General features: G+C 57.9%; 1 protein-coding gene across 4 annotated transcripts; it reads right to left on the bottom strand.

The window, feature by feature from the left end:
* Positions 1 to 5,573: 5,573 nt before the first annotated feature.
* TBX1 (T-box transcription factor 1) lies at positions 5,574 to 12,854 on the bottom strand. Of its 4 annotated transcripts, none has more exons than XM_084802008.1 (9): positions 12,611 to 12,854; positions 11,928 to 12,047; positions 10,477 to 10,825; positions 8,947 to 9,048; positions 7,958 to 8,129; positions 7,306 to 7,461; positions 6,783 to 6,850; positions 6,606 to 6,706; positions 5,574 to 6,329 (listed from the first exon to the last, which is right to left on the bottom strand). In XM_084802008.1, exons 2-9 carry the CDS (start codon positions 11,959 to 11,961, stop codon positions 5,857 to 5,859), a joined length of 1,455 nt encoding a protein of 484 aa, XP_084658134.1. In that variant the 5' UTR covers positions 11,962 to 12,047; positions 12,611 to 12,854; the 3' UTR covers positions 5,574 to 5,856. The 4 variants fall into 4 exon arrangements, with proteins under 4 accessions (XP_084658134.1, XP_084658135.1, XP_084658136.1 ...); XM_084802009.1 differs by having other exon boundaries at positions 12,711 to 12,845; XM_084802010.1 differs by lacking the exon at positions 10,477 to 10,825 and having other exon boundaries at positions 12,711 to 12,843.
* Positions 12,855 to 20,935: the final 8,081 nt, after the last annotated feature.

The raw sequence follows: 20,935 nt of genomic DNA, 5'->3' as shown, positions 1-20,935 counted from the left end.
GGGGGGGGGGTTGTTTTTGTTTCTGTTTTCAGAGCTGGGTGTTGAATTCACCTGGGGCATTGCCTCTAAGCATTAGGTGGGAGCCTACCACTGAGCTGCACTCTCAGACTCAGTTGCTATTTTGTTTGTTTGTTTTTAAGAATATCTATCTTAAACTTGGTAGTGGTAGCCCACACCTTTAACCCCAATACCCAGGAGACAGAAGCAGGGAGATCTCTCTGAATTCAAGGCCAGCCAGGTTTACAGAGTGAGTTCCAGGACAGCCAGGGCTACTCAGAGAAACCCTGTTTTGGAGAAGAGAAAAAAAGGAAGGATGGATGGAAGGAAGGAAGGAAGGAAGGAAGGAAGGAAGGAAGAAAGCCATCTTTTGTGAGATAGTGTCTCACTGTAGCTTGACCCAGACTTTCTGTTAATATGTTCCAGACAATTAGTCTGGATAGAGGCAGGACACTAGCCTGGGAACTGCCTGAACCAGTGTTGGAGGGAAACCCAGGCGCCAAGAGCCAGGGGACAGCCTGACTGAGCAGTGGGACAAACCACATGCAGGAGCCCAGAGGCTATCCTGACCTGGTCCTCTGGAGGCCACATCCTGGAGCTATTGAGCAGCAGCTTGTAAGAGGAGAGGCTAGGCACTTGGCCTCAGGGAAGAAGCCCCTTGATAGCTTCTTGGGAGAGATGCAGCCGGTTCCTGTGAGATGGGCTCTGACTGTGCACCTTACCCCTCCTGTGAATATTCCCACCTGAGAGGGAGGGGCATCACCACAAGAGTCCTGACCAGACAGGAACAGCAGGGTCTATGTCCCCAAGTCTACCAGGCTGTCCCCATTCACCAGAGCAGCACACTGATCTCCGAGACTCAGCTGGTACAGGAAAGGATTCTATTCCACCCACCTTAGAGCAGAGTCAGGGCTTCAGGGCTAAGGCATCTCAGGAGCCTGGGGGTGCTGCCATTGACAGCCTAGTTGTGTGATGAGAGCACAAGGAAAATTGTCTTGGTGGTGGTGGGGGATCTAAGATACCTGTCTCTTATAAAAGGTAGGTATGGAAGGCAGGGTGCTGCCACAAACCAGGGCTAGACCGGCAGGAAGAGAGGAGATGGGGTATGTGCAGGGAGAGGCCAATAAAAGACACAAGTATGTCATGTCTCAGACAGGTGGGACCTGGTGGGACTGAAGCCTGATAGGGCCCACAGGGCAGGTCCAGAACCAGAGCGCAGGGGATGGTGGAACAGGAAGTACACCGGTACCTAAAGCTGGCAAATGAAAACCGATAAAGGATGTTGCAACGCCACGGCTCACAATTAAGAGGACAGCTTAGTTTCTGCTGTGAGAGCTTAACTTCCCCCTCCCCCCCACCCCCCCGCCCCTGGGTTGCTATTAGGAGAATACCTTTGCCTCTGCTGTTTCCCACACACAGACCTGGCAGCATTACACAGACACAGAGTCTCCAGACTTCATCTGAGGAGCCCATCTGGTTTGATGTCATACAACAAGCAGGAAAGGGAACTGAATCAAAGACTTGATGTGTGGTTAGGGAAACGCAAAGAACGCGAGACTGGCTGCCAGGAGGAAGGTCCCATCCGCCTTGCAGGGCCAGGGGCCCAGTCTCTACTTGCTCTGGGCTAGAGCCACAGATGTGAAGGTGGCTAGAGAGATGCTGGAGGAGGAGGGGTGGGGTGCAGCAAACTCTTTGGCCAAGCCCAGCTAGACGCCCAAGAAACACACACGGAAAAGGGAACATAAAACACAAGTGTTCTGGTGCCTAGAGTCCCACGTGGGTGGACCCCACCATTTATACAGACCCAGCGTCACCACAGCACAAAGGGGAAACTGAGGCACACAGCCCAATCCAGGCAGCCTGTCCTGCTGCCGCCACTGCTGCTGACCACATGCCTCCTTGGCCATCCCTCAGTGCCTGCCAGTGCCATGCTGGCCCAGCTCCCTCTGGCTGCCACTTTGATCTGTGGTTCACCTGGGGCTGAGTGTCTCACCGTCCACACTGTCATCACAGGAATCCCACACACTCCTGACTTCCCCAGCTGGGGCTGGGGCTGGAGGTGCAGAACAGCTGGGGTCTCTTCCTGTCAGCACTACTCTAGGCACTCCTCAGCAGCTTCCCCTTGTCCTCTGCATCCCAAATGTTTCCCTGGGGCAAGATCCAAGGTAGCACGGTGCTCCCACTTTCCTTTATGCAAAGGTACCATTGCTGAGGGGGTGCCTCTAGAGGTTCCTAGCAAGCTGCACATGGCTCTGGGTGCCCCCTGGGGGTTCCTAGCAGGCTGTATGTGGCTCTGGGCGCCCCTGGGGGTTCCTAGCAAGCTGCATGTGGCTCTGGGCACCCCTGGGGGTTCCTAGCAGGCTGTATGTGGCTCTGGGCGCCCCTGGGAGTTCCTAGCAGGCTGCAGGTGGTTCTGGGTGCCTCTGGGGGTTCCTAGCAAGCTGCACATGGCTCTGGGCGCCCCTGGGGGTTCCTAGCAGGCTGCAGGTGGTTCTGGGTGCCTCTGGGGGTTCCTAGCAAGCTGCATGTGGCTCTGGGCGCCCCTGGGGGTTCCTAGCAGGCTGCAGGTGGTTCTGGGCGCCCCTGGGGGTTCCTAGCAGGCTGCATGTAGTTCTGGGCACCCCTGGGGGTTCCTAACAGGCTGCATGTGGCTCTGGATGCCTCTGGGGGTTCCTAGCAGGCTGCATGTAGTTCTGGGTGCCCCTGGGGGTTCCTAGCAGGCTGCAGGTGGCTCTGGGCATCTACTCATCTCCCCCAAGTCCATCTAGTTCTCCAGATTGGGTGTTTATTATATTTCTGAAGAATTCTGAGGCATGAATAGGAGCCTAGACTATCGGTACCATCTAGGGATCTCTGGAAACAGCACAGGGGAGAGCGCAGCAACTGGGGTGAGTAACAAAGGAAATGCAGGTAAAAATACCTTCTGTGTATACACACACACACACACACACACACACACACACACACACACACACACACACGGGACAGCACGGCAGCTTACTGCAGGGCAAGCCATGCCGCGTGGCTACGGAGGAAGCTAAGGTGAAAGGCAAAGGTACTGGCTCTCTTAGTCATTTAAGTGGACTGTGACTAACAACCGTCAAAAGTCAATCCACGTACAGCGGCAGACCTTACTCCGTTTGAAGGGGAGGGTCTTTGTAGCTCAGACTGTCCTTGAACTCTCTACATGGATCAGGCTGACCTAGAACTCACAAAGAACCCCCTGCTTCTGTCTCTTGAGAGCGGGAATTAAAAGGCATGCTCATTTCTCTTAGTTCTGAAGGCCAGGGTGTGCCCGATCAGGGCGATGGAATGATCTGTTCTCCTAAGCGCTGTCAATGGCATCATTCTTGAGTCTTCATACAGCAGAAGAGTGAGGGGCCTGTTAAATTTTTATTTTATTTTATTTTATTTTATGAGTGTGTTTTTACCTGTGCACTGTGTGTGCAGTGCCCATGGACGCCAGAAGAGGGCGCTGTTGTAGCTCCTGAAACTGGAATTACAGGTGGTTGTAAACATCAATGAGCTACCATTGGGTGCTGAGAACTGGACTCCAGTTCTCTGGGAAAGCTTCCAGTATTCTTAACTTCCTGGCACCTGCCTCTTTTGTGCGGATGCTAATCCCTCTCAGGAGAGCCTTGCCCACCTCTCCCCACCACCACTACCCTCACCCATGACCAAGTCACATTTTAAAGCACAAATTGTAAGTGCAAAGGTCTGAGCTGGGGAAGGTACCCATTCAGAAAACAAGGCAAGGTGTTGTGCCTCACTCCTTGAACCCTAGCCCTCATGAGCAGAGGCAGGTAAGGTAGATCTCTGAGTCTGCGGCCAGTCTGATCTACATAGTGAGTTCCAGGACAGCCAGGGCTACACAGCGAACCCTGTCTCACCAAACATACAAGCAAAACAAAACAAAAACAAACAGACAGACAGAGAGATTGGCCATCATAGAAAAAGAAACTTGTGGAAAAGCCACTTCTCATTAGGCAGTTAAGGGCTGTTCAGAGGCAGCTGCCCACAGCAGGGTCAGCCCCATGGGATCTGCAGCCAGGGCAGTGCTGATCAGACAGGAGGAAGGAGAACATGACAGCGGTGTGGCCTCCTGTTTACAAGATGACCTCAGGCTCATCCCTGGGACAGAGGGAAGAGCCACTCCCACACCCCCACCCCGTCTTTGAAAGTCATTTCATGGTAGCTTCCTGGCTACCTCTGGTCAGCTACTCTGGACCTGGCACTAGGAATCACATGGGCAAGGATCTGAGTCCTTCCATGTGGCCAGCAATGGCGGCCCAGTTCTTTGTGTTAAGGGACCAGGTCCATGGGAGCAGGGGTGTGTTTGAGGCCAATAAATATCACACTTAGGGCCTCTGCTCAGCTCAGCTGGGTGCTGGGACAGCGCATTTCAGCTTTAAGGTCTCTAAAGAAACGGCTCTTCCCCCATATGCCCTGCATGCTGAAGGAATGTGAAATGGCTGCATTCCATGAGGGAGTAGGGGCTGCCTGAAGCTGACCATTGCCCTCTGCAGGACAAACCCCAGGCTACTACTCCAGTAGACATGGAGACCCTTGTTTCCCAGGGACAAAAGTATGAGACCAATGTGGAACAGGTGGCCTTGAGCAGAGAGCCTACTGTCACCTGTGAGTGTCCCTATGGCTATGTCCTCTCGGGTCAACGCTGCAGCTGCCTTCATGCCCTGGTGTGAGATGCTCTTGGAAGGAAAAGGCTGGCTATCCAACCTGGGACAGGTCAGATGTGAGGCAACTGTTGGACTTGGGGCTGACACCTGCAAGTGCCTGAGAAAGGAGTGCCTCTACTGGCAGCAAGTGCCACAGACACACTGAACCATAAGGCCAGGGATAGAACCTGGCATCTCCGTTTATTTGAGGCATAAGGCAGCTTTAACTCTGGCTGGCCTTCGCTTGGCCCTTCCTGCTTGGGGCTCAGGAAGGGAGGGATCAAAGTGTTCCTTTGGCCACTTCGGGGGTGTTGAGTTAATGGAGACAGGTCACCCAGCCACCTGGCCTGGGAAACATTGCTTCACACGGGAGTTTCAAGATGACTCATGACCACTGTCATTGTGCGCCCCCACCCCCAATCGCTCTGTGGGGACATTCGGTGGATAAAGTCAATAAACAGGGGGAAACGCAATTCCGGGCTGGTGCCAGGCCAGGGCAATGCTGCAAGGGTCAAGCCGGCCTGTTTTTGTCATTTCACATGCCATCCGAGGCCGGATGGACAGTGTCCTGCCCGGACCATCTTTCCCGGCTTCCACGGAAAAGTCTAGTCCTGCAAACAGGTCAGCGCTCAGGCGCAAGTTCTTCACCAGCAGCGGCAGATATGAAGAACTGAAGCGAATGCCAGTGCCTGCCCTGGGGAAACCGCGCAGCCCGTAGAGAAGCCAGGCAGCTACCGGAGAGAGGCAGGGAACCCAAAGGGAGGGGAGGGGACGCTAAGAGCTGAGGAGACCCTTCCTCCAAGCCCGCAACAGTGACCAGGGATAGGAACACTAAGTCCCTCTCTCTCAAAGGCGCCCGGCCCAATCGAATTGGATGCAAATAAATAGTCACATCCGCAGTTTCCAAAAGAGGCGAAACCGTTTATGAAATCGGCGCCGGTGCAGTATCTACAGTATCTACACATATCTACACGTATCTACACCGCCGGCAGGCGGGGCTCACTCGGGTCGTCTACACTGCAAATGCCGGCCTGGCCGGAGGCTACGCGGTCTCGCGGAGAACAATAAATACCACTTCCTTCCGCCTCGGACTTGAGCTTTGGCACTGGCGGGCCAGAGGCCCGCATGGCTCCCCGGCTGGAGAGCGCGTCCTTAGGTGGCCCTTGGGGCCTGGGCGAGCGCACTATCTGGGGCAGTAGTCGTAGGCACCAGGCGGCGCGGCCGCCGACGAGTATACGTTGGCTGCTGCGGCAGCAGCGGCGGCGGCAGCGGCGGCCGGGTTCACCGCCGGGTGATGGTGGTGGTGGTGCGGGTGCGCGTGCGGATGCGCGTGTGGGTGGTAGCCGTGGCCTCGCAAGCCTGGCAGCGGGTAGGGCGCCGGCCGACTCTTGCCCCCAAGGTAGTGATCGTAGGCGGCGGCCGGGTACTTGTAGGGATGGTGGTGTAGCGGCTCGGACGCTCCCGGCGCCTCCAGGCGCAGGTCAGGGTGCGGGGGGCTATGCCGGCCTCCCGACGCGCCGGGAAGCGGGACTAGGCTGCCAGGCCCAGGCAGTGCGGGGCTCAGCACGCGCGCCAGCAGCTGCGGCGGGTGCGCGGCGTCGCCGAGCGCTGTGGGTCCGGAGTCACGGTCGAACTCTCGCCGGGCTTCGGCCGGGTCTGCGGGGGAGAGTCGCCGGTGAGCCCGGAGCGCCGGAGCCTTCGGGGCGCACCTGCCGAGCCACAGTCCCCACCTCCAACTCCGGCCGGCTCCGTCCCGGGCGCAGCGGGCGGAGCGGAGGGCGGGAGGACGAGTGCCCGCTTGCCCGCCCGCCGCCTCCTTGTGCAACTGTTGAAGCCGCGACGCCCTGAGGTGTAGGCTAGGCCAGGTGCCGCCGCAGACCCGGGCGGAGCGCGCAGGGGCTGCAGCCGAGATCCCACGACCCCAGGACCTACCTTTCTCCGCGCCGTTGGGCTGCGTGGGGGAGGCCACGGGGTTCCGAGAGCGAGCAAAGGCACTCACAAGCGGCAGCGCTCCGGGGCGGTGGTTCCGGGGCCTGGGGAAGGGGAGCGGGTCACCGAGGGCTTTCAAGAAGCGCCCAGGGCCTCGCCTTTTCTTCCGAGGGCACTCACCAGTCCTCAGGGTCGCAGTCCCGGAAGCCTTTGGCGAAGGGATTGCTGGCGATCTTAAGCTGCGTGATCTGCGGGGAAGCCGACCTAAGTTAGGCGCGCTCACAGCCCAGTCTCCGCAGCAGCCAGCAGATAGGGAAGTGTTACTAGGCCTTCCGCGCTATCAAGATGAGGAGCCCACAACCCTCCCGCAGTACGAAGTGCCTTCTCTCTCACTTTGCCTCTCCCAAATAAAGGACAAGGAAGACTCGCGTCCCTGGATGTCTCTGGGAATGTGGTCACCTCCGCCCTCCTTGGCGCCCCCCCCCATCACAAAGAGGGCAACTTAGCCGGCGCCCTAGGAATCTGGATAAACCTCAGCTCTCGCCTCTGATGGGGAGTTTCCGGAATGGTTTGGAAAACAAACTTTCAGGCTGCAGTGACAGTTGCTGCTACAGAGGTCAAGCTGATATAGGAGGCTGGCCTGGCCTGTGGAGGGAGAGGGCAGCGGTGCCCCGGTCCCCAGGACCCCCCAGCAGGCCCTCACCCGGTGGTTCTGGTAGGCAGTGACTGCAGTGAAGCGTGTCTCCTCAAACACGAACGTCTTGAAGTTCTCCTCTGCATATTTCTCGCTGTCTTTCCGAGGGTCCACGTAGACAACATGGAAGCGGGGCTGGTATCTGTGCATGGAGTTGAGAATAATCTGGAAGACAAGGATGGGAGTCAGGTAGGCCACAAGCTGGAGAAGAATGGGCAAGCGAAGTCCAAGTAAACAGTGAATTTCCTAGGCAAGCCTCCTCGTTCTAAAGACTATGTTTATGCAAGGCCTTGCAGCCCATTTAGGACTTCCAGGGAAAGATGCTTCTTCAGCGGGCAAATGACGGACTGTAGTTCCTTCTTTACTTAGGACCCCAAGGATTGCCCCAGGCCTGGGGAGGGTGGTTGGTGTGAGACAGAGCTCGCCCAGCAGAAAAGCCCCCCCCCCCCAACCCGAGACTCCTGCTCTCTTCTCAGGAAGGGATCCCCCAACCTGAGCTCAAAGTGGGGAAGGGAAGGAAGGTGACCCAATTCAGACAGAAGCTTCCTGTCAGAAGCCTACCACCCAGTGCTGCCCCAGGACTGCCACGCCCTGTGGACGGCGTGGACGATGGAAGGCCTGCAACAGGGGACAGCCCAGAACCCAGAGAAGGGTCGCCTACGTGGCCATTGTCATCCAGCAGGTTATTGGTGAGCTTCAGCTTGTCAAAAGACACGATTTGCTTCATCCATTGTGCGCCCTTAGCCGGCGAGTCGGGGTGGTAGTGCACTCGGCCAGGTGTGGCGGGGTCTGCCTTGCCGGCCACCAGCCAGGAGGAGCTATGGAAAGCATACCTACGGCAATATAGTGGGAGGGGGTCATGCTATATACGGGCAAACAAGAAGAGCCTGTCGTGTGCGGATTGTTCCTGCTCAAGGTGAAATCGAGACTCCCAGTTCACAGCGGCTAGAGAGGAGACCGTGAATGAACCAGAGAACCTCTTCCTAAATCCTCAACACACAAACACACCAGCGGGCGAGAACCTGGGTCCTGCCGCAGCAGAAAGAGAGGAAGCCACGCCCCTCCTCTCATTTCGGTCCAAGCGGGTCTGCCCACCCCAGGGCTCAGGAGGTCGGAGACTGGATTTGGCGTCACCCGCCAGTGGCTTTGGGCACAGGGCGTCCCATCTTTCCTTTATTAATTACTGTTAATTGTCCAGGCAGCCCAGGCCCGCCCTGCACAATCTTTACCAGCCACCCCACCTTTCCGGCCCAGCTCTGCAACTGAAGGTTCTCTAGAGATGAGGGGTGTGGGGGGGAAAGGGGGCAAGAGTGAAGTGGGCTGCCACACAGGCAAAAACATCTGAGCTGCCTGGTGCCAGAAGCTCAAGAGGCGACCACAGTGAGCTTCCGCGGCAGCTCAGAGTAGGTCGAGTGGGATCTTAGCAGGGGGCAGGGGCGAGCAGGCCAAGAACGGAGACTGTGGAGCAGCCCAGCACAGGACGACCCAGTCATGAAAGAGTTACTTGGCTTGGGTGGCATTTGAAGTCTGTCAGCAGGCAGGGACTGGAGGGGGGGTTGTTTTTTTGTTTTTCCGCTTTTCCTAGGACACCCTCCCTGTTCCCTGAACACAAAAACTTGTCCCAGTGGTCCCAAGCAAGGGCTTGCTCACCGGTAGCGTTTGTCATCCACGGGCACAAAGTCCATGAGTAGCATGTAGTCAGCCATGGGGTCCATTCCAAAGAGCTTCACTTGGAAGGTGGGGAACATTCGTCTGTGGGGGGAGGGAGGGGGAGGTCAGGTCACCTCAGGTTGGGGACTGCCTTCTACTTTTCTGTGGCCTGGCAGCCCCTAGCTCAGCCCTTCCTCCTGGCCTCTCTTAGCTGCTGTCTAGGCTCTTGAACCTGCAGTAGGCCCTTACCCATCCACGGGTAAGGCAGCGCAGGCCAGGCCCCAGGTTTCTCTCTCTCTGAAACACAGACATGACTAACCAGGTGCGAGCTGCAGAATCCCAAAGCCTGTTCTGTCTTCTCTGCCTACTCTGGCAGCCTTGCCCCAGGATTTCCCGAACCTTCTGAACCCAGCCTCAGCCAGCAGCAAGGGTACCTAAGATCCAGTCCCTGGGGTTTCTCTGCCCTTCTCAGAGACTTCCACGGCTTCACCCAACAAAGTGAAAGAGTTCCCGGATCCAACAAAGCGAAACCGAGCGGCAGGGATACCAAAACTCTCAACTGCGGCTGTTGTCCAGACCCCCCAGTAAAGCTGACACCCCAACACTCCAGTCTCTAGCTCTCAAGATCTGGCCAGAGTCTCCCCTACCTTATGCACGACATAGTCGAGTCCCGCTTCCCCCAAGAATCAGCTTGCAAAGGACTCAGATTATGCTCTCCCGGTTTCCTCCCTCTCCTCCTAAACCCCTCTATTCAAGGCCCTTGTTGGTTTGCCTCGCTGGGAGGCCACGCTGCTGTCTTCAGTGGGCTGTCTTCAGTGGTATGGACAGCTAAAAGAGCCTGGAGAAAATCTACAGAGCAGCAGCGAAGGACAGGCCCTAGGTTCCCCAGGGAGGGCTGCACAGCAGGGAAACAGAAACCTCGGGAAGGTTTTGCAAACAGGCCCTGAGCCTCCTTGGCCACGGAGCCGATGTGTACATTAGACACAACCCAGCACCCGCCTTTGTCTACTGGTCAAATCGGGAGCATCTGCAATTGTTCCCTTTTCCTCTCGGCCCTTAAAACAAATAACAAGGAGACTGGCACGGATACTCTGCCAGGCTTGTGAAGAACTGGGCCCACAAGCGGCCAAAATTGAGGCCCAAGAAAACTGGGTCTCAAGTTCCCGGAAACTCAGAGCACTGGCTTTTAAGGGTCTTAATTTTCTCCTAAAATTATCCAGACAACTAGAGAATGTTTGCTCTTGAGATCGCCGTACAGACTGAACCCACGCGGGAGTTTCCTTAGGTGGCTGCTGCCTAACCGCAGCCAGTGCACTCTCAGATATAAATTTCCTTCGTAGATTCCTGGGACTCGCGGTTGGTGCTCCGCGGGTTGTCGCTGGAGCCGGGTCAGCCGAAGGCCAGAGGAACCCGCAGGTGGCCGGGCCGCACCTCCACCCGCTTCTCGGCCCGGCTCCTGCGCATCCCTTGGACACGCAGCCAGAAGCGCGACACGCACGTGGGCAGGGGCGCGGGGAGGGGGCGCCTGACCTGCCCGCCTTGGTGACGATCATCTCGGTGCCCAGCTGATTGAACTCGTCCCACAGTGCCTTCATCTCCAGCTGCACGCTCACGCTGGCCACCTTCGGGTTTTTCTTCACCGGCGCCTTGGCCGCGGCCGCGCGGCTAGCCCCGGGACCCTCAGGCTCCGCCGCCGAGCTGCTGGCCGTCCCGGGAGCGGGCGCGAACGGGTAGGCGCGCGGCGGCGGCGGCGGCGGGCCCGGGGCGCCGGGGGCGGCGGCGCACGGGTCGTAGCGGGGTGGCGGCGGCTCCCGCGGCCCGAACGGGTCGGCGCCAGGCGACGGGGCTCCCAGGCCGCTCAGGCTGCTGGCCGCGAAGGCTGCAACGTCGCAGAAGTGCGAGAGCTGCGTGAGCCACGGGCTGGACACGGCGGAGATCATGACCCGAAGGCCACCCGCCGCCGATCAGAGCGCCGTCCCGCGCGGCGGGCCGAGTGGCGGGCGCTGCGCCGCACGCGCCCCGGGCCGCACCGCCCCACCCCGCGGGCCGGCCCCGTGAAGCCGCCCCGCCCCGCCCCGCCCCGCCGAGACAATGGCCCGTGCCCCTCCCCCCGCCCCTCCCCCGCCGCGGCTTCGCGGGCTCGGGCCCCCCGACCGCTCCGACCGGCTCTGGGGACGGCGGGCCGGTGCGCGGCCCCTGCTCGCTGCCGGCGCGCGCTGGCTTCTGCTCTGTGCCAGACGCTCCCCAAGTTCTTGCTCCTCTACCTTTTGTGTCCCTGGTTTCAACTTCTCATCACTTTTCTGTCTCCCCTCTCTTTCTCTGCAACTTCTCCTAAACTCCCTGCCTCTCGCTCTTTTCTCGGTGTCACTCTTTGCACTTTCAAAAATTCTTGTCTTCCCTTCCGTCTAACCTCTTCCTCTTATTTCTATGTGTTCTCTATTATTCGTGCCCTTGTCCTTTTAAACGTTATTGAAATCTGCGGTCGTTCTTTTCTTGCTCTTTAATGAAGTTACTTTTCTGTCTCAAATTTTCCTTCATTTTCTTTTTAGTTTTCTTTATTTCCTTTGTGTGTATCTTCCTTCCTCACCTTTGTCGTATTTTTCTTGTTTGTTTTCTCACTTTCTTTTCCCCTTGCTGCTTTCATTGCTTTGTGTTTTTGTTTGTTTGTTTGTTTTTTGCCCCCCTCCTTTACTGCGTTCTCTGACTCTTATCTAATCATCTTTCCTTCTTGCAACTCAAGGCAACTGTTGTCCTCTCTGTTGAAGACGTAGCTGCAGTGCTCAGCCCCTAAGGTTGGCGTCCCAGGATGGTGGGTGGACTGGCTTTTGGGGAATGCCACCCTTTCTCCCCGTCCCATAGTCTTAGCTTCAAGGTTGGCGCCCACCCTGTCTAGAACTCTTTTCTACCCTCTGGGTCACTGGGCCTCACTGCAGGGGGCCGGCGGGGCGGCCTGACGGTGTGGACGCGGACAGAAGCCTCACCTTCCATGTCCCTGGTGACTGTGCTGAAGTGCATCCCGGCTGGGGATCCTGGTAGCCAGCGAAGTTTCGCCCGGTCCGAGGGCCTGGGGCCCCGGTGGGCGGTGCCCTCCGAGGCCTCGGCTGCAACAAGAGAGGCGATGCTGAACGCGCTGGCCCGGGCAGACAGCGGGCTCCGCGCGTCCATAGGCGCCCGGGCCTGACCGGCGCCGCCTCCGACTGCGTACGCCCAGCCGTGTACCGCGCCCAGCCCAGCGCGGGGGGCCCGGGGGCGGGGGCCTGTAGTGCCACTCACAGCCGCCGGTCCCAGGCCCAGGGGATTATGGCGTCATGAGAACCCCCCCATTTTCAGCCAGTATTGACCGGGGAGCCCAAACAGTTGGAGCACCCTGGAGATTCAGGGTCCTCCTGCCTTCCAAACTCTCTGTCCCTGGTCTCTGCTCCCAGGGCCCTGTGTGACCACCGCCCCTTGAACATCCCGCTGCTTCTGCGGAGGTTGGGCGTCCCCTCTATTCGCCGAGGCCACCACCAGAGTCTACAGCCCCAAAGGAGAAGCTGCTATGTCTCAGGCACACCGCCCCAGTCTGAGATGGCAGGGCACTGGTGATGAGGCACTGAGGGGCTGCCTGGGTCTAGCCCTGCCCTTGGCCCCACCTGCCTCCACCTCCTCCCCGCGGCCCCTGCACCTGGGTAAGAGAGAGGCTCCGGCTCTCACACAGGCCACTGGCAGATAGCCCCAGGGTTGTGGAGTCCTTCGTCCCTCCGTACTGCAGAGCTGGACCTCACCAGTAAATGCCCCTACAGGCCCCTTGGGTCAGCTTGCTTTCGTGGTGGGGAAGCAAGCCGTGGGACGCCGCCCAGGCCGCACAGCCCGGGAGCCCTAGCGTCACGCGCACCCCGCGCGCACCGCCCGCCTCTGGCCAGGACGTTTTTACATCCGGAGGGTGGGCAGTGCCCGCTCCTCCGACCTCCCTGCGCACCAGTGGGGCGCAGGGAGGGCCAGGGGGCGGGGCCTGGCCGGCCGAGGGAGCTGAGGACACGTCGGAGAAATTTCAGACCGCACGGTGGGGTGCTGTCCCCTCTCTACCCTGCAGCCAGCCTGTCCTCGGGCAAGGCCTAGCTGCTTAGGTGCACGACCAGGCCCTCAGCCTTTGGGCCTCAAGACATCACTACACCAATCCTCATTTCTCCTGCACCTTCCGTTCACCTACCATCTTGGGGGGGGGGTGTTTCTCACCCGTTCAGTATGCCTATGCCCTTTGTGCACAGGATATGAAGCCCAGAACCGCCCCCCCCCCCCCGACTCTGCTAAAGACTGGTAGACTAGACAAGGCCCAGTTTGCAAGGCCTTTCTGCCCAGGACTTCGTAGGCCTTCTACTGCGCTGACCCGGGATGTGGTGAGATGCAGACAGCCTCTCCTGGAGGTTTTATGGTCTCCGTGACTCCATCCCTCCCTAGGCTGCCGTGGCTACTAGGCAAAAGGATCAAGGCCTGGCGTGCAGGGGGATGGATGGGATGGTGTGGGAGGCGTGGTGTGTGTAGCTAGACTGATGCCTGTCAGCCTGCCCCAGCCTGCAGCTTTAGGACAACGCATGCTGTCCTTTCTCGGAGGCTGTCACCAGCTTATTCCTTGGTCCTTGAGTGGTCATCCATTCAGGGGACTGAGAGTGATATTGATCTATGTCACTGGCCTGGGGGCAGGTCTCAGGAGTGTAGTGTGGAAACTAGGTGGGTCACAGTCTCTCTCTCTCTCTCTCTCTCTCTCTCTCTCTCTCTCTCTCTCTCTCTCTCTCTCTCTCCCTCTTTCTCTCCTGACTAGGGACAGCCCATTGTGTCCAAAACCCCAGAAGGGACAGCCAACACAGAAGGAGAGCCCAGCCTTGGGCAGGTGGACAGGTGCATAAAGCTCACACAGTGTAGCAGGATCATAGATCTGTTGCACAGGGGCTCTAAAAGCTGAGTCTCATGTGGAGGTGTAGGGTTTGGGCTCAGGCACGTGACTTTGCGTTATTGGGATGTACACTGTCCCAGGGTGGGGTAGCTGAGGTTTTCCTCAGTACCTTTCCTCGGGGCTGCAGCCAGATCCTGGGCCTCAGTGAAGCCAACACTGAGAAGTGAAAGTGAAAAACCTCTGGAACTCCTTGGTACTCTGGGTCAGCCCTGGGGTCTGTCCCTCTCTCCTTGGCACTCACCTGCACCGATAAGGGAAGTCTCTCTAGTCTCCATTAACCCCTTCCTGCTGTGGCTGCACTTGCAATCCACAGCTGCGTCAGCAAACACTTCACAGCAAGCAATCCCCTTGAGCAGAGGCTGGGAATGAGTGTGGGGCCCCACTTAGGCTGTTCTGTGTGCGGCCAACCGGCTCCACTCGCAGCGGACACGCACCCCTTAGGTCACCTACATCCTTCCCTCGCCCCAACTCTCCCCACACCAGCCTATACAGTAGAAAATTGGAATCCCTCGGAAGACTAGCTTAAGAAACCCGAAACCCTGCAAATGCGAGTCTACCTAAGCCTCCAGCCTGCTGTGGAAGAGCCGCCTCTTCGGACAACAGGACTGGGCTCTTAGGACCCGCCCCTTCCCTGGGCGCTGCACCGAAACTGTGAGGTCCGAGCCTCGTCGCCCGGTACCTGGCCTGCGTTCCTTTCCTCCCGACCGTGCCCGGAGCACAAAGGAACGAACCCACTCGGTAGCGCTACACCCCACGCGCGCAGGTTCAGAAGGACCGTAGGGTCTTATCCCGGGGAAGTGTTCCTTCCTCACCTGCACCGGCCGCCGCTCCCTTCCACCTCGCTCCCCTCCCCCTGCTGGCGGCGCTTCCACCGTGGCGGTAAGAGGTCTGGCTGCCGAGTCGGTAGTTCGCATCCCCCACAGAACAGGTCTGCGCGTAGGGGTCGTATGAGCTGCACTTCTTAATCCTGAGGGCACAATGCCTGGCTAGGGCCTGGACTGCACCCTTCGCTCCTCCACATGCCACACAGAGTAAGAAGACCTGCATTTTTCCAAGGCTTGAGGCAGGGGCTTGACATCTCTGACTAGACCATTTTACAGGCCCTAAAACTGAGGTTTAGCTTTGAGACTGAGACTTGTCGGTTGGTACGAAAGGAGTGGGGAGCACAAGCTCGAGACTGGAGGAGCGGAACGGGCTGAGAAGCTGGGCAGCTGGGTCTTTCCCCCCCTTGAGCCCTGGCTGGGCCTTGCGGCTGGTGGTATGGGCGCCTGGCTGTACCCCAGCACAGCCTCTGGACTCTGCCGTAACTCACACACCCTTTGGTCGGCCATCTGCAGGGTCGGGCGGCGAAGTCAGTCGAATTCCTAAAGGTCCCAGTGCGCTGGAGGCAGACAGACCTCTAGAGAATCCTGCCTGCCCGCTTAGTTGCGGCTCGGCTCCGCCTCCCTTGGGCACACGTGGCTTCCCCAGGGGAGCGGGCAGACCAGCCCCTCACACCCACCAGCCCCACTCCTCACTCCGTTGTATAGACCAGGGCCTCTAGGAGAGTGGCTGCCAGCCGCAGATGTCCCTGCGCACCTTCGTCTCCCGCGGCCCGACAGCCCTCGGGTCTTGGGAATTACCCGCTCCCCCGAACAAAGTGCGCGGGCCCAGAGGGCTCCCAGCGTTGACTCCTGGATACTTGGAGCAAAAAAAATGAATACAGGCGGACCCATGCAGAGGTTGGGGCACTGGGGTCCCATCTTCCAGAAATCCGAACATGGAGGGCAGACTCAGGCTACGTCCCTGAAGGCACTGAGGGAGGCTCCGAGAGAGGCTGGGATTTACGTGACCTGGTTAATTCATTCAAGATTGATAGCTGGGAATTGCCTCCAGCTCCTGCCTAGATACGGCCTCAGGTACTCAAAGGAAGCCGGTGGCCATGCCAGGAACAGCTTCCCTGGCTTCTCCGGTGATGTCGGTGCCTCTGCTTCCACGCCACGGACAAGGACGCGCCCGGAGTCTCAGAGGCGCTGGGGTGGGAGATCAACCTTCGCCGGAGCCGGGAGCCGCGGGCCTGCGGGAGGCTCTGCGCTCTTTCCCTGCTCCCAGCCCCCTGGCGGATGCCTCCGCAGGAACCCAGACCCCTCGGCGCGCTCCACCATCGGTCCAGCCACGTAGGTGGTTGGCTCGAGGCTATAGAGGCTGTAACCGAGGCATTCCCGGTGACCCTGGGGGGCCGGGGCAGATCGTGAGACCTCAGCTTCTGGAGGCGCTCAGGTGAGAACCGTGCCTCACAGTAGCGGGGCGAATGGCTACGGTCTCCCTCCCTCCCTGGTCTCCGGCCTCCAAACCTTGGGAACAGTTGTGGGGTAAGTTGTACTGAGAAGCGCTCTGGGAGGCTCTCCGTCCCATCAAATTCTGGGTCCCGCCAGCAACTGCAAGTGCAAACTCCTCGTGTGCAAATGCTGTACCCAGCCAGAAGTAGGCGCTGCAGGTGGCTTCTGGTGTGACGTGGAGCTAGAGCAACAGGGATACTGCCTAGCGAGTGTGTAGAGGTCAGCACTCCTTCCCTGCCTGGCGGCTCCCAGAGATCCTCCCTAATGGTCTTTGACCCTTTCATCGCTCGGTATCTTCTCTGAAACCCCGCTACTGAAGACCCAGCAAGCCCACCCCGGGTGCCTCGCCCTAGTGTGGGGCCTTTTACTGGAACTCAGGGCTCAGCACTGTGGAGTATGGCAGACTGCAGCAAGCAGGACCCCTGGAAATGGGAGAGAGCACCCCAGATCTACGGTGGGGTTTCACAGAGGAGGATGGGAGATTCAGGGGACCATCCTGGTGGCCTAGCTAGGTGCCCCTGAGCTGGCTTTTGGCTAGGGTTAAGGAACAGCTTCCTGTGTGCAGCCTGTAGTTTAGTGAGAGCCTGGTGGTTTGAGATACTTGACAGGTTGCTGGCTTCTTCTTCACCTGAGACTTTACTGCGCCCTAGAGCCATCCAGCTCCTGACTCAAGGCAAATGCTGACCCATTTCAGACCCTGAGGCACTAATGACTACAGGGCGAACACAGACAGATACAGCTATAGAAGAGGTAATGAGACAGGTGAAGAAGACAGGACCCTCACCTCAGCTAAGAGGGCAACCAACCGCACACTGCTGGGCTCCTGCCTCCCATCTGCCTCCCCTAAAAACAGTATGGCTGCTGTGTTCTGGGCCAAGCATCCAAGAAGATATCCAGAGGGGAACTGGTCAAAAGGTAGATGGGCAACACTATCCCCTCAGGTCACCAGGGCCCCCTGCAGGCTAGAAGTCCCCATGACTGACTCTAGAACAAACAAACAAACAGACAGACTGATGGACAGCCAGGGCCTGGGCCCCTCTCCGATTTCTGAGCCTGTTGATTTAGCTGCCCACTTGGCGGAAGAAGCCAGCCACACGGGGAGTCAGCTGTCCATCTTCAGGCTTTAAGAGCCCTTACCCCAGGTACTGTCAGGCAGAGGTGTGGTGCAGAGCTAGAGGGATGACGGGAGGCAGCTGAGGAAAACAGCCTTTCCCCTCTTTGGCCACAGCAGGAGGTACCACACTGCCCAGAGAAAGAGCTGGCTACCTCTGAGGAGGTGCTGTGACTCAAGGGGGGGGGAGTGGCCAGAAGGTCTTGCCAAAAATTCTTCAAGGCTGCTCTTGTCTACTGGGTACCCCAACAGTACACGTATTGCCACAGACTCCATGAGCACTCCTCTGAACAAGAATATACATGGGCATGCATGCTCACACGTGTGAGCATACCATAACATATGTCACCGTTAGCACAACTGTCTTCGTGCACAGACTGGGCAGGGACAAAGACACACGAGCACAGGTACGTTCACACATTCACACTGTACATGCAGACACTTGCCCTGCAGAATGCACACATACAGATGTGGTCACACATCCAGGCTTAACCACCCACATGGGTTGCTGTAGCTGGCCTTTGCTGGTGTTGACACACATTGTTGGAAACTTTAGTGGACCTTTGATTGACAAGGCCCTTGTGAAACCTGCTGCTGGGCAGTAAGGGAAGATTAAATATATTAGTCCCTTCATGTCCACTGTTTGCTAAATGTAACAGGCAGGTGATGGGCTGTGGGGGAAGGGCTGATTGTCCAGGCCAGTGTACTGAACGCTATGTACTGGAAGAGAGTATCCCATGGGAGTGATCCTTGTGAGTCGATCTACCTGGAAGGCACTTTCCATAATAAGTCCCAAGTCTGGCATGTTGGTAAATAAGTCACTTCTGAAGGCTTAGGATCCTGGTGATCACGCCACACGTTGTTTTTCTTACAGATGCTTAAAGTAAAACAAACACATTATACTAAGGATATCTTCAGTGCATTTAGTTTATTTGTGCATTTATGTGAACCTTGCGCGTAGTGCCTGTGAGACTCAGGAGCATGAGTCAGGTCTCCTGCAGCAGCTGTAGTTGCTGGCTGTAGTGAGCTGCCATGTGGGCTCTAGGATGTGAACGCAGGGCCTCTGCGAAGGCAGCAAGTACTCCTAAACACTGGGCCATCTTCCCAGCTCCCCAAATGGAGAACATTTTAGTTTTGTTTGAGAAAAGGACTCACCATGAAGCCATGATGACCTTGAACTCTCAATACTCCGGCTGCCACCGCCTGAATGCTAGAACTGCAGTTATAGATGCCCAACTAAACTTGGAGTTTTCGTGAAGTGGGCAGTAAATTCATGTCTGCATACTCATTGCAACAACAGAGCTGACCTGCTTAGAGAAATCCAGCTTGTGTGTGGTGGAGCCATGTTCCACAAGGATTCTTGCCTGTCTCTGTCCACTCTGCCTTTTGCCTCCAGGGCTCCGACTTCCCCACTGGCATGGCCTGTGGCCAGAAATTTGGTCTGGTGTTTTGGACCCATGTGCCCAGAGCCCATGCGGGCAAATCTCCCTCCTCTCCCTGGCTCTGCTTTCTCAGGAAGCTCCCGCTAGTCTGGAGCTGAACCTGGCCAGCCTGTCACAGGCCGTAGGGACGCTGCTGTCACACAGCAGAGTGGATAAAAGAGCAGAGGGGTCTGTTGGGCAACATGCATGGAGTCTCTTTGTCACAGGCCTGAGGGGACTGATGGGAACTGAGGCCTGGACGCAGCATGAGAGGTCCTGGTGGAGGACCAGTGTTCTGCCAGCCCTGCTAGTGCCACCCTGCACAGATGTGGAGAAGGCATGGGATGCTGTCCCAAAGAAAAGGAAAGTCCCAGGAGTACTCTCCAGAAGTGTCGAGTTAGGCACCCTTTCCTCACCCTCCATCTGTCTCTAAGTCACAATGCAGCCTGGATTTCCCAGGTCCAAGAGCATGGCCCAGCCCCACCCAGGCCCTGACAAATCCCTTCTCAGAGGCTTTGTTGAGCCAGCCTGGAATTTCTCAAAAACAAACAAATGGGGGAGCTGAGAGCTGTGGTTCCCAGAGCGAAGTAAGGTTCTTTCTGGGTTTGCATGAGTCTGCAGTCAGCTAAAGTTCCAGGCCTCCTGGGCTTGGACCCAAGCTCAGAACCTCAAGTTAGAGCGGCACCAGCAGGTCTTGCCCCTCTAATGTCAGCTGAGGATGGTGGTCAGTTATCAGCATCCACTACCTAGACAGCTACTGGTGGATGCCCCAGCCTGGGCTGAGGTATCACTGTATGCAGGGCTGGGTGGGACGGTGGGGATGGCCTGGCTGCACGTGGAGGTCACTCAAGACAGCCATCAGGTGGCAGTGGTGTTGGGCCCAGCAGAACAGGGTGTGGAGGCTTTGTGGGAGTGTGGGGGTGGGAGGGTTGGGGGAGGGGCTACAGAGCTTGGGGGGCTGGGGCCAGGGCAGGCTATCTGGTGGGGGCTCTTGCCAGGTGGTCTTAATCTCTTCAGTGAAATAGGAATCCTGGGGCGGGTGGGGGAGATGGGAGCTAAGACAGCTGTGGGACAGGGAACTGACCTGACAGCCCAGGGGCCCCAGGCCAGAGCCCATGCCTTGAGTGCCTTCGACAGAGCCAGTCAGTACCAGTACCCTGGATCATCCCTGGGCTAAGCTGGCTTTGTGTCTCCTCCACCACACACATTGCTACCAAGATTTCCTCAGCCGGGAGGAGCTGGCATGCAGCCACGCACAGGAGTCTTCAAGGCAGGCAGGGATTGGCCATTCTGTTCTGGTAGAAGCCACTGTCCCATGTGGATCCCCACTAAGCTGTTAAAGGCTCTGAGATGATGTGAGGGTGACAAACGGAGGCAAGAGGGGCCTGTAATCAGGCATGGACCCCTCAGTCTCCCCCAGCCAGCTCAACACTGGGACTAGGATGGAGGGGAGGGTCCATCCCACTTGGTCGTTTGTCATTTTTCCCCAGAGTATCCTCCCAGACTCGGGGAAACTGAGGCTGAAAGGTGAATGGAGCTGGCTAGGTGCTAGGGAAAGGGCAGGGGGCACAGGCAACACGGAGGAACTGTTCCTCTGTGTGTGGTTCGTAACAGCTGTCTTAGGGAGACAGAAAGATGGACAGGAGCCTCTACTGGCGCTCTGAAGACAGCCCAGCCCCTCCCTCCATGGTGACCAGAAGCCATCCCACAGTGTGTGGGCGGGCGCCAGGCTGCCTCATGTTTCACTGGGAACAAGCAGGCCCAGAGGCTTTTGGGAGCAACCACCGTGCCCACTCAACCTGGACGTCAAGGCCTACCTGGGGAAACTGAGGCAGCAAGGCACATGGAGCAGGCTGGGCAGGAGCTCCAGGATGGCAGGCACCATGTGTGCCTTATGCGGCACATGTTTGCCTGGGTCCTGGATCCCATGTGGACTAAGCCCCTGACCCCGTGTCCCCTCTGAGTTCTCCGCCCTGTTACCATGGTCAGATGAGCAGATCTTGGGGCTGTATTCCTGAGGATCTAGGGCCTTGGGCCCTGATTTCATGTTCCTTTGCTCTCTGGGACCCCCAGGATAGCTCTTCCCCCACCACACTTGCTACCGTGTCACTTTTTCCTTCCAGGCTAGCTCAAGGTCCCCAATACACCAAGGCTAGGCACCTGGCTCACATCTGAGAAGTGTGCAAAAGGAACTGGGTATCTTGGTTAC

Source organism: Acomys minous, assembly GCF_964271855.1.
Source record: "Acomys minous genome assembly, chromosome: 11".
Taxonomy (NCBI): Eukaryota; Metazoa; Chordata; class Mammalia; order Rodentia; family Muridae; genus Acomys; species Acomys minous.
The sequence above is the reverse complement of the archived record's forward strand: the minus strand, read 5'-3'. Positions and strand labels throughout refer to the sequence as shown.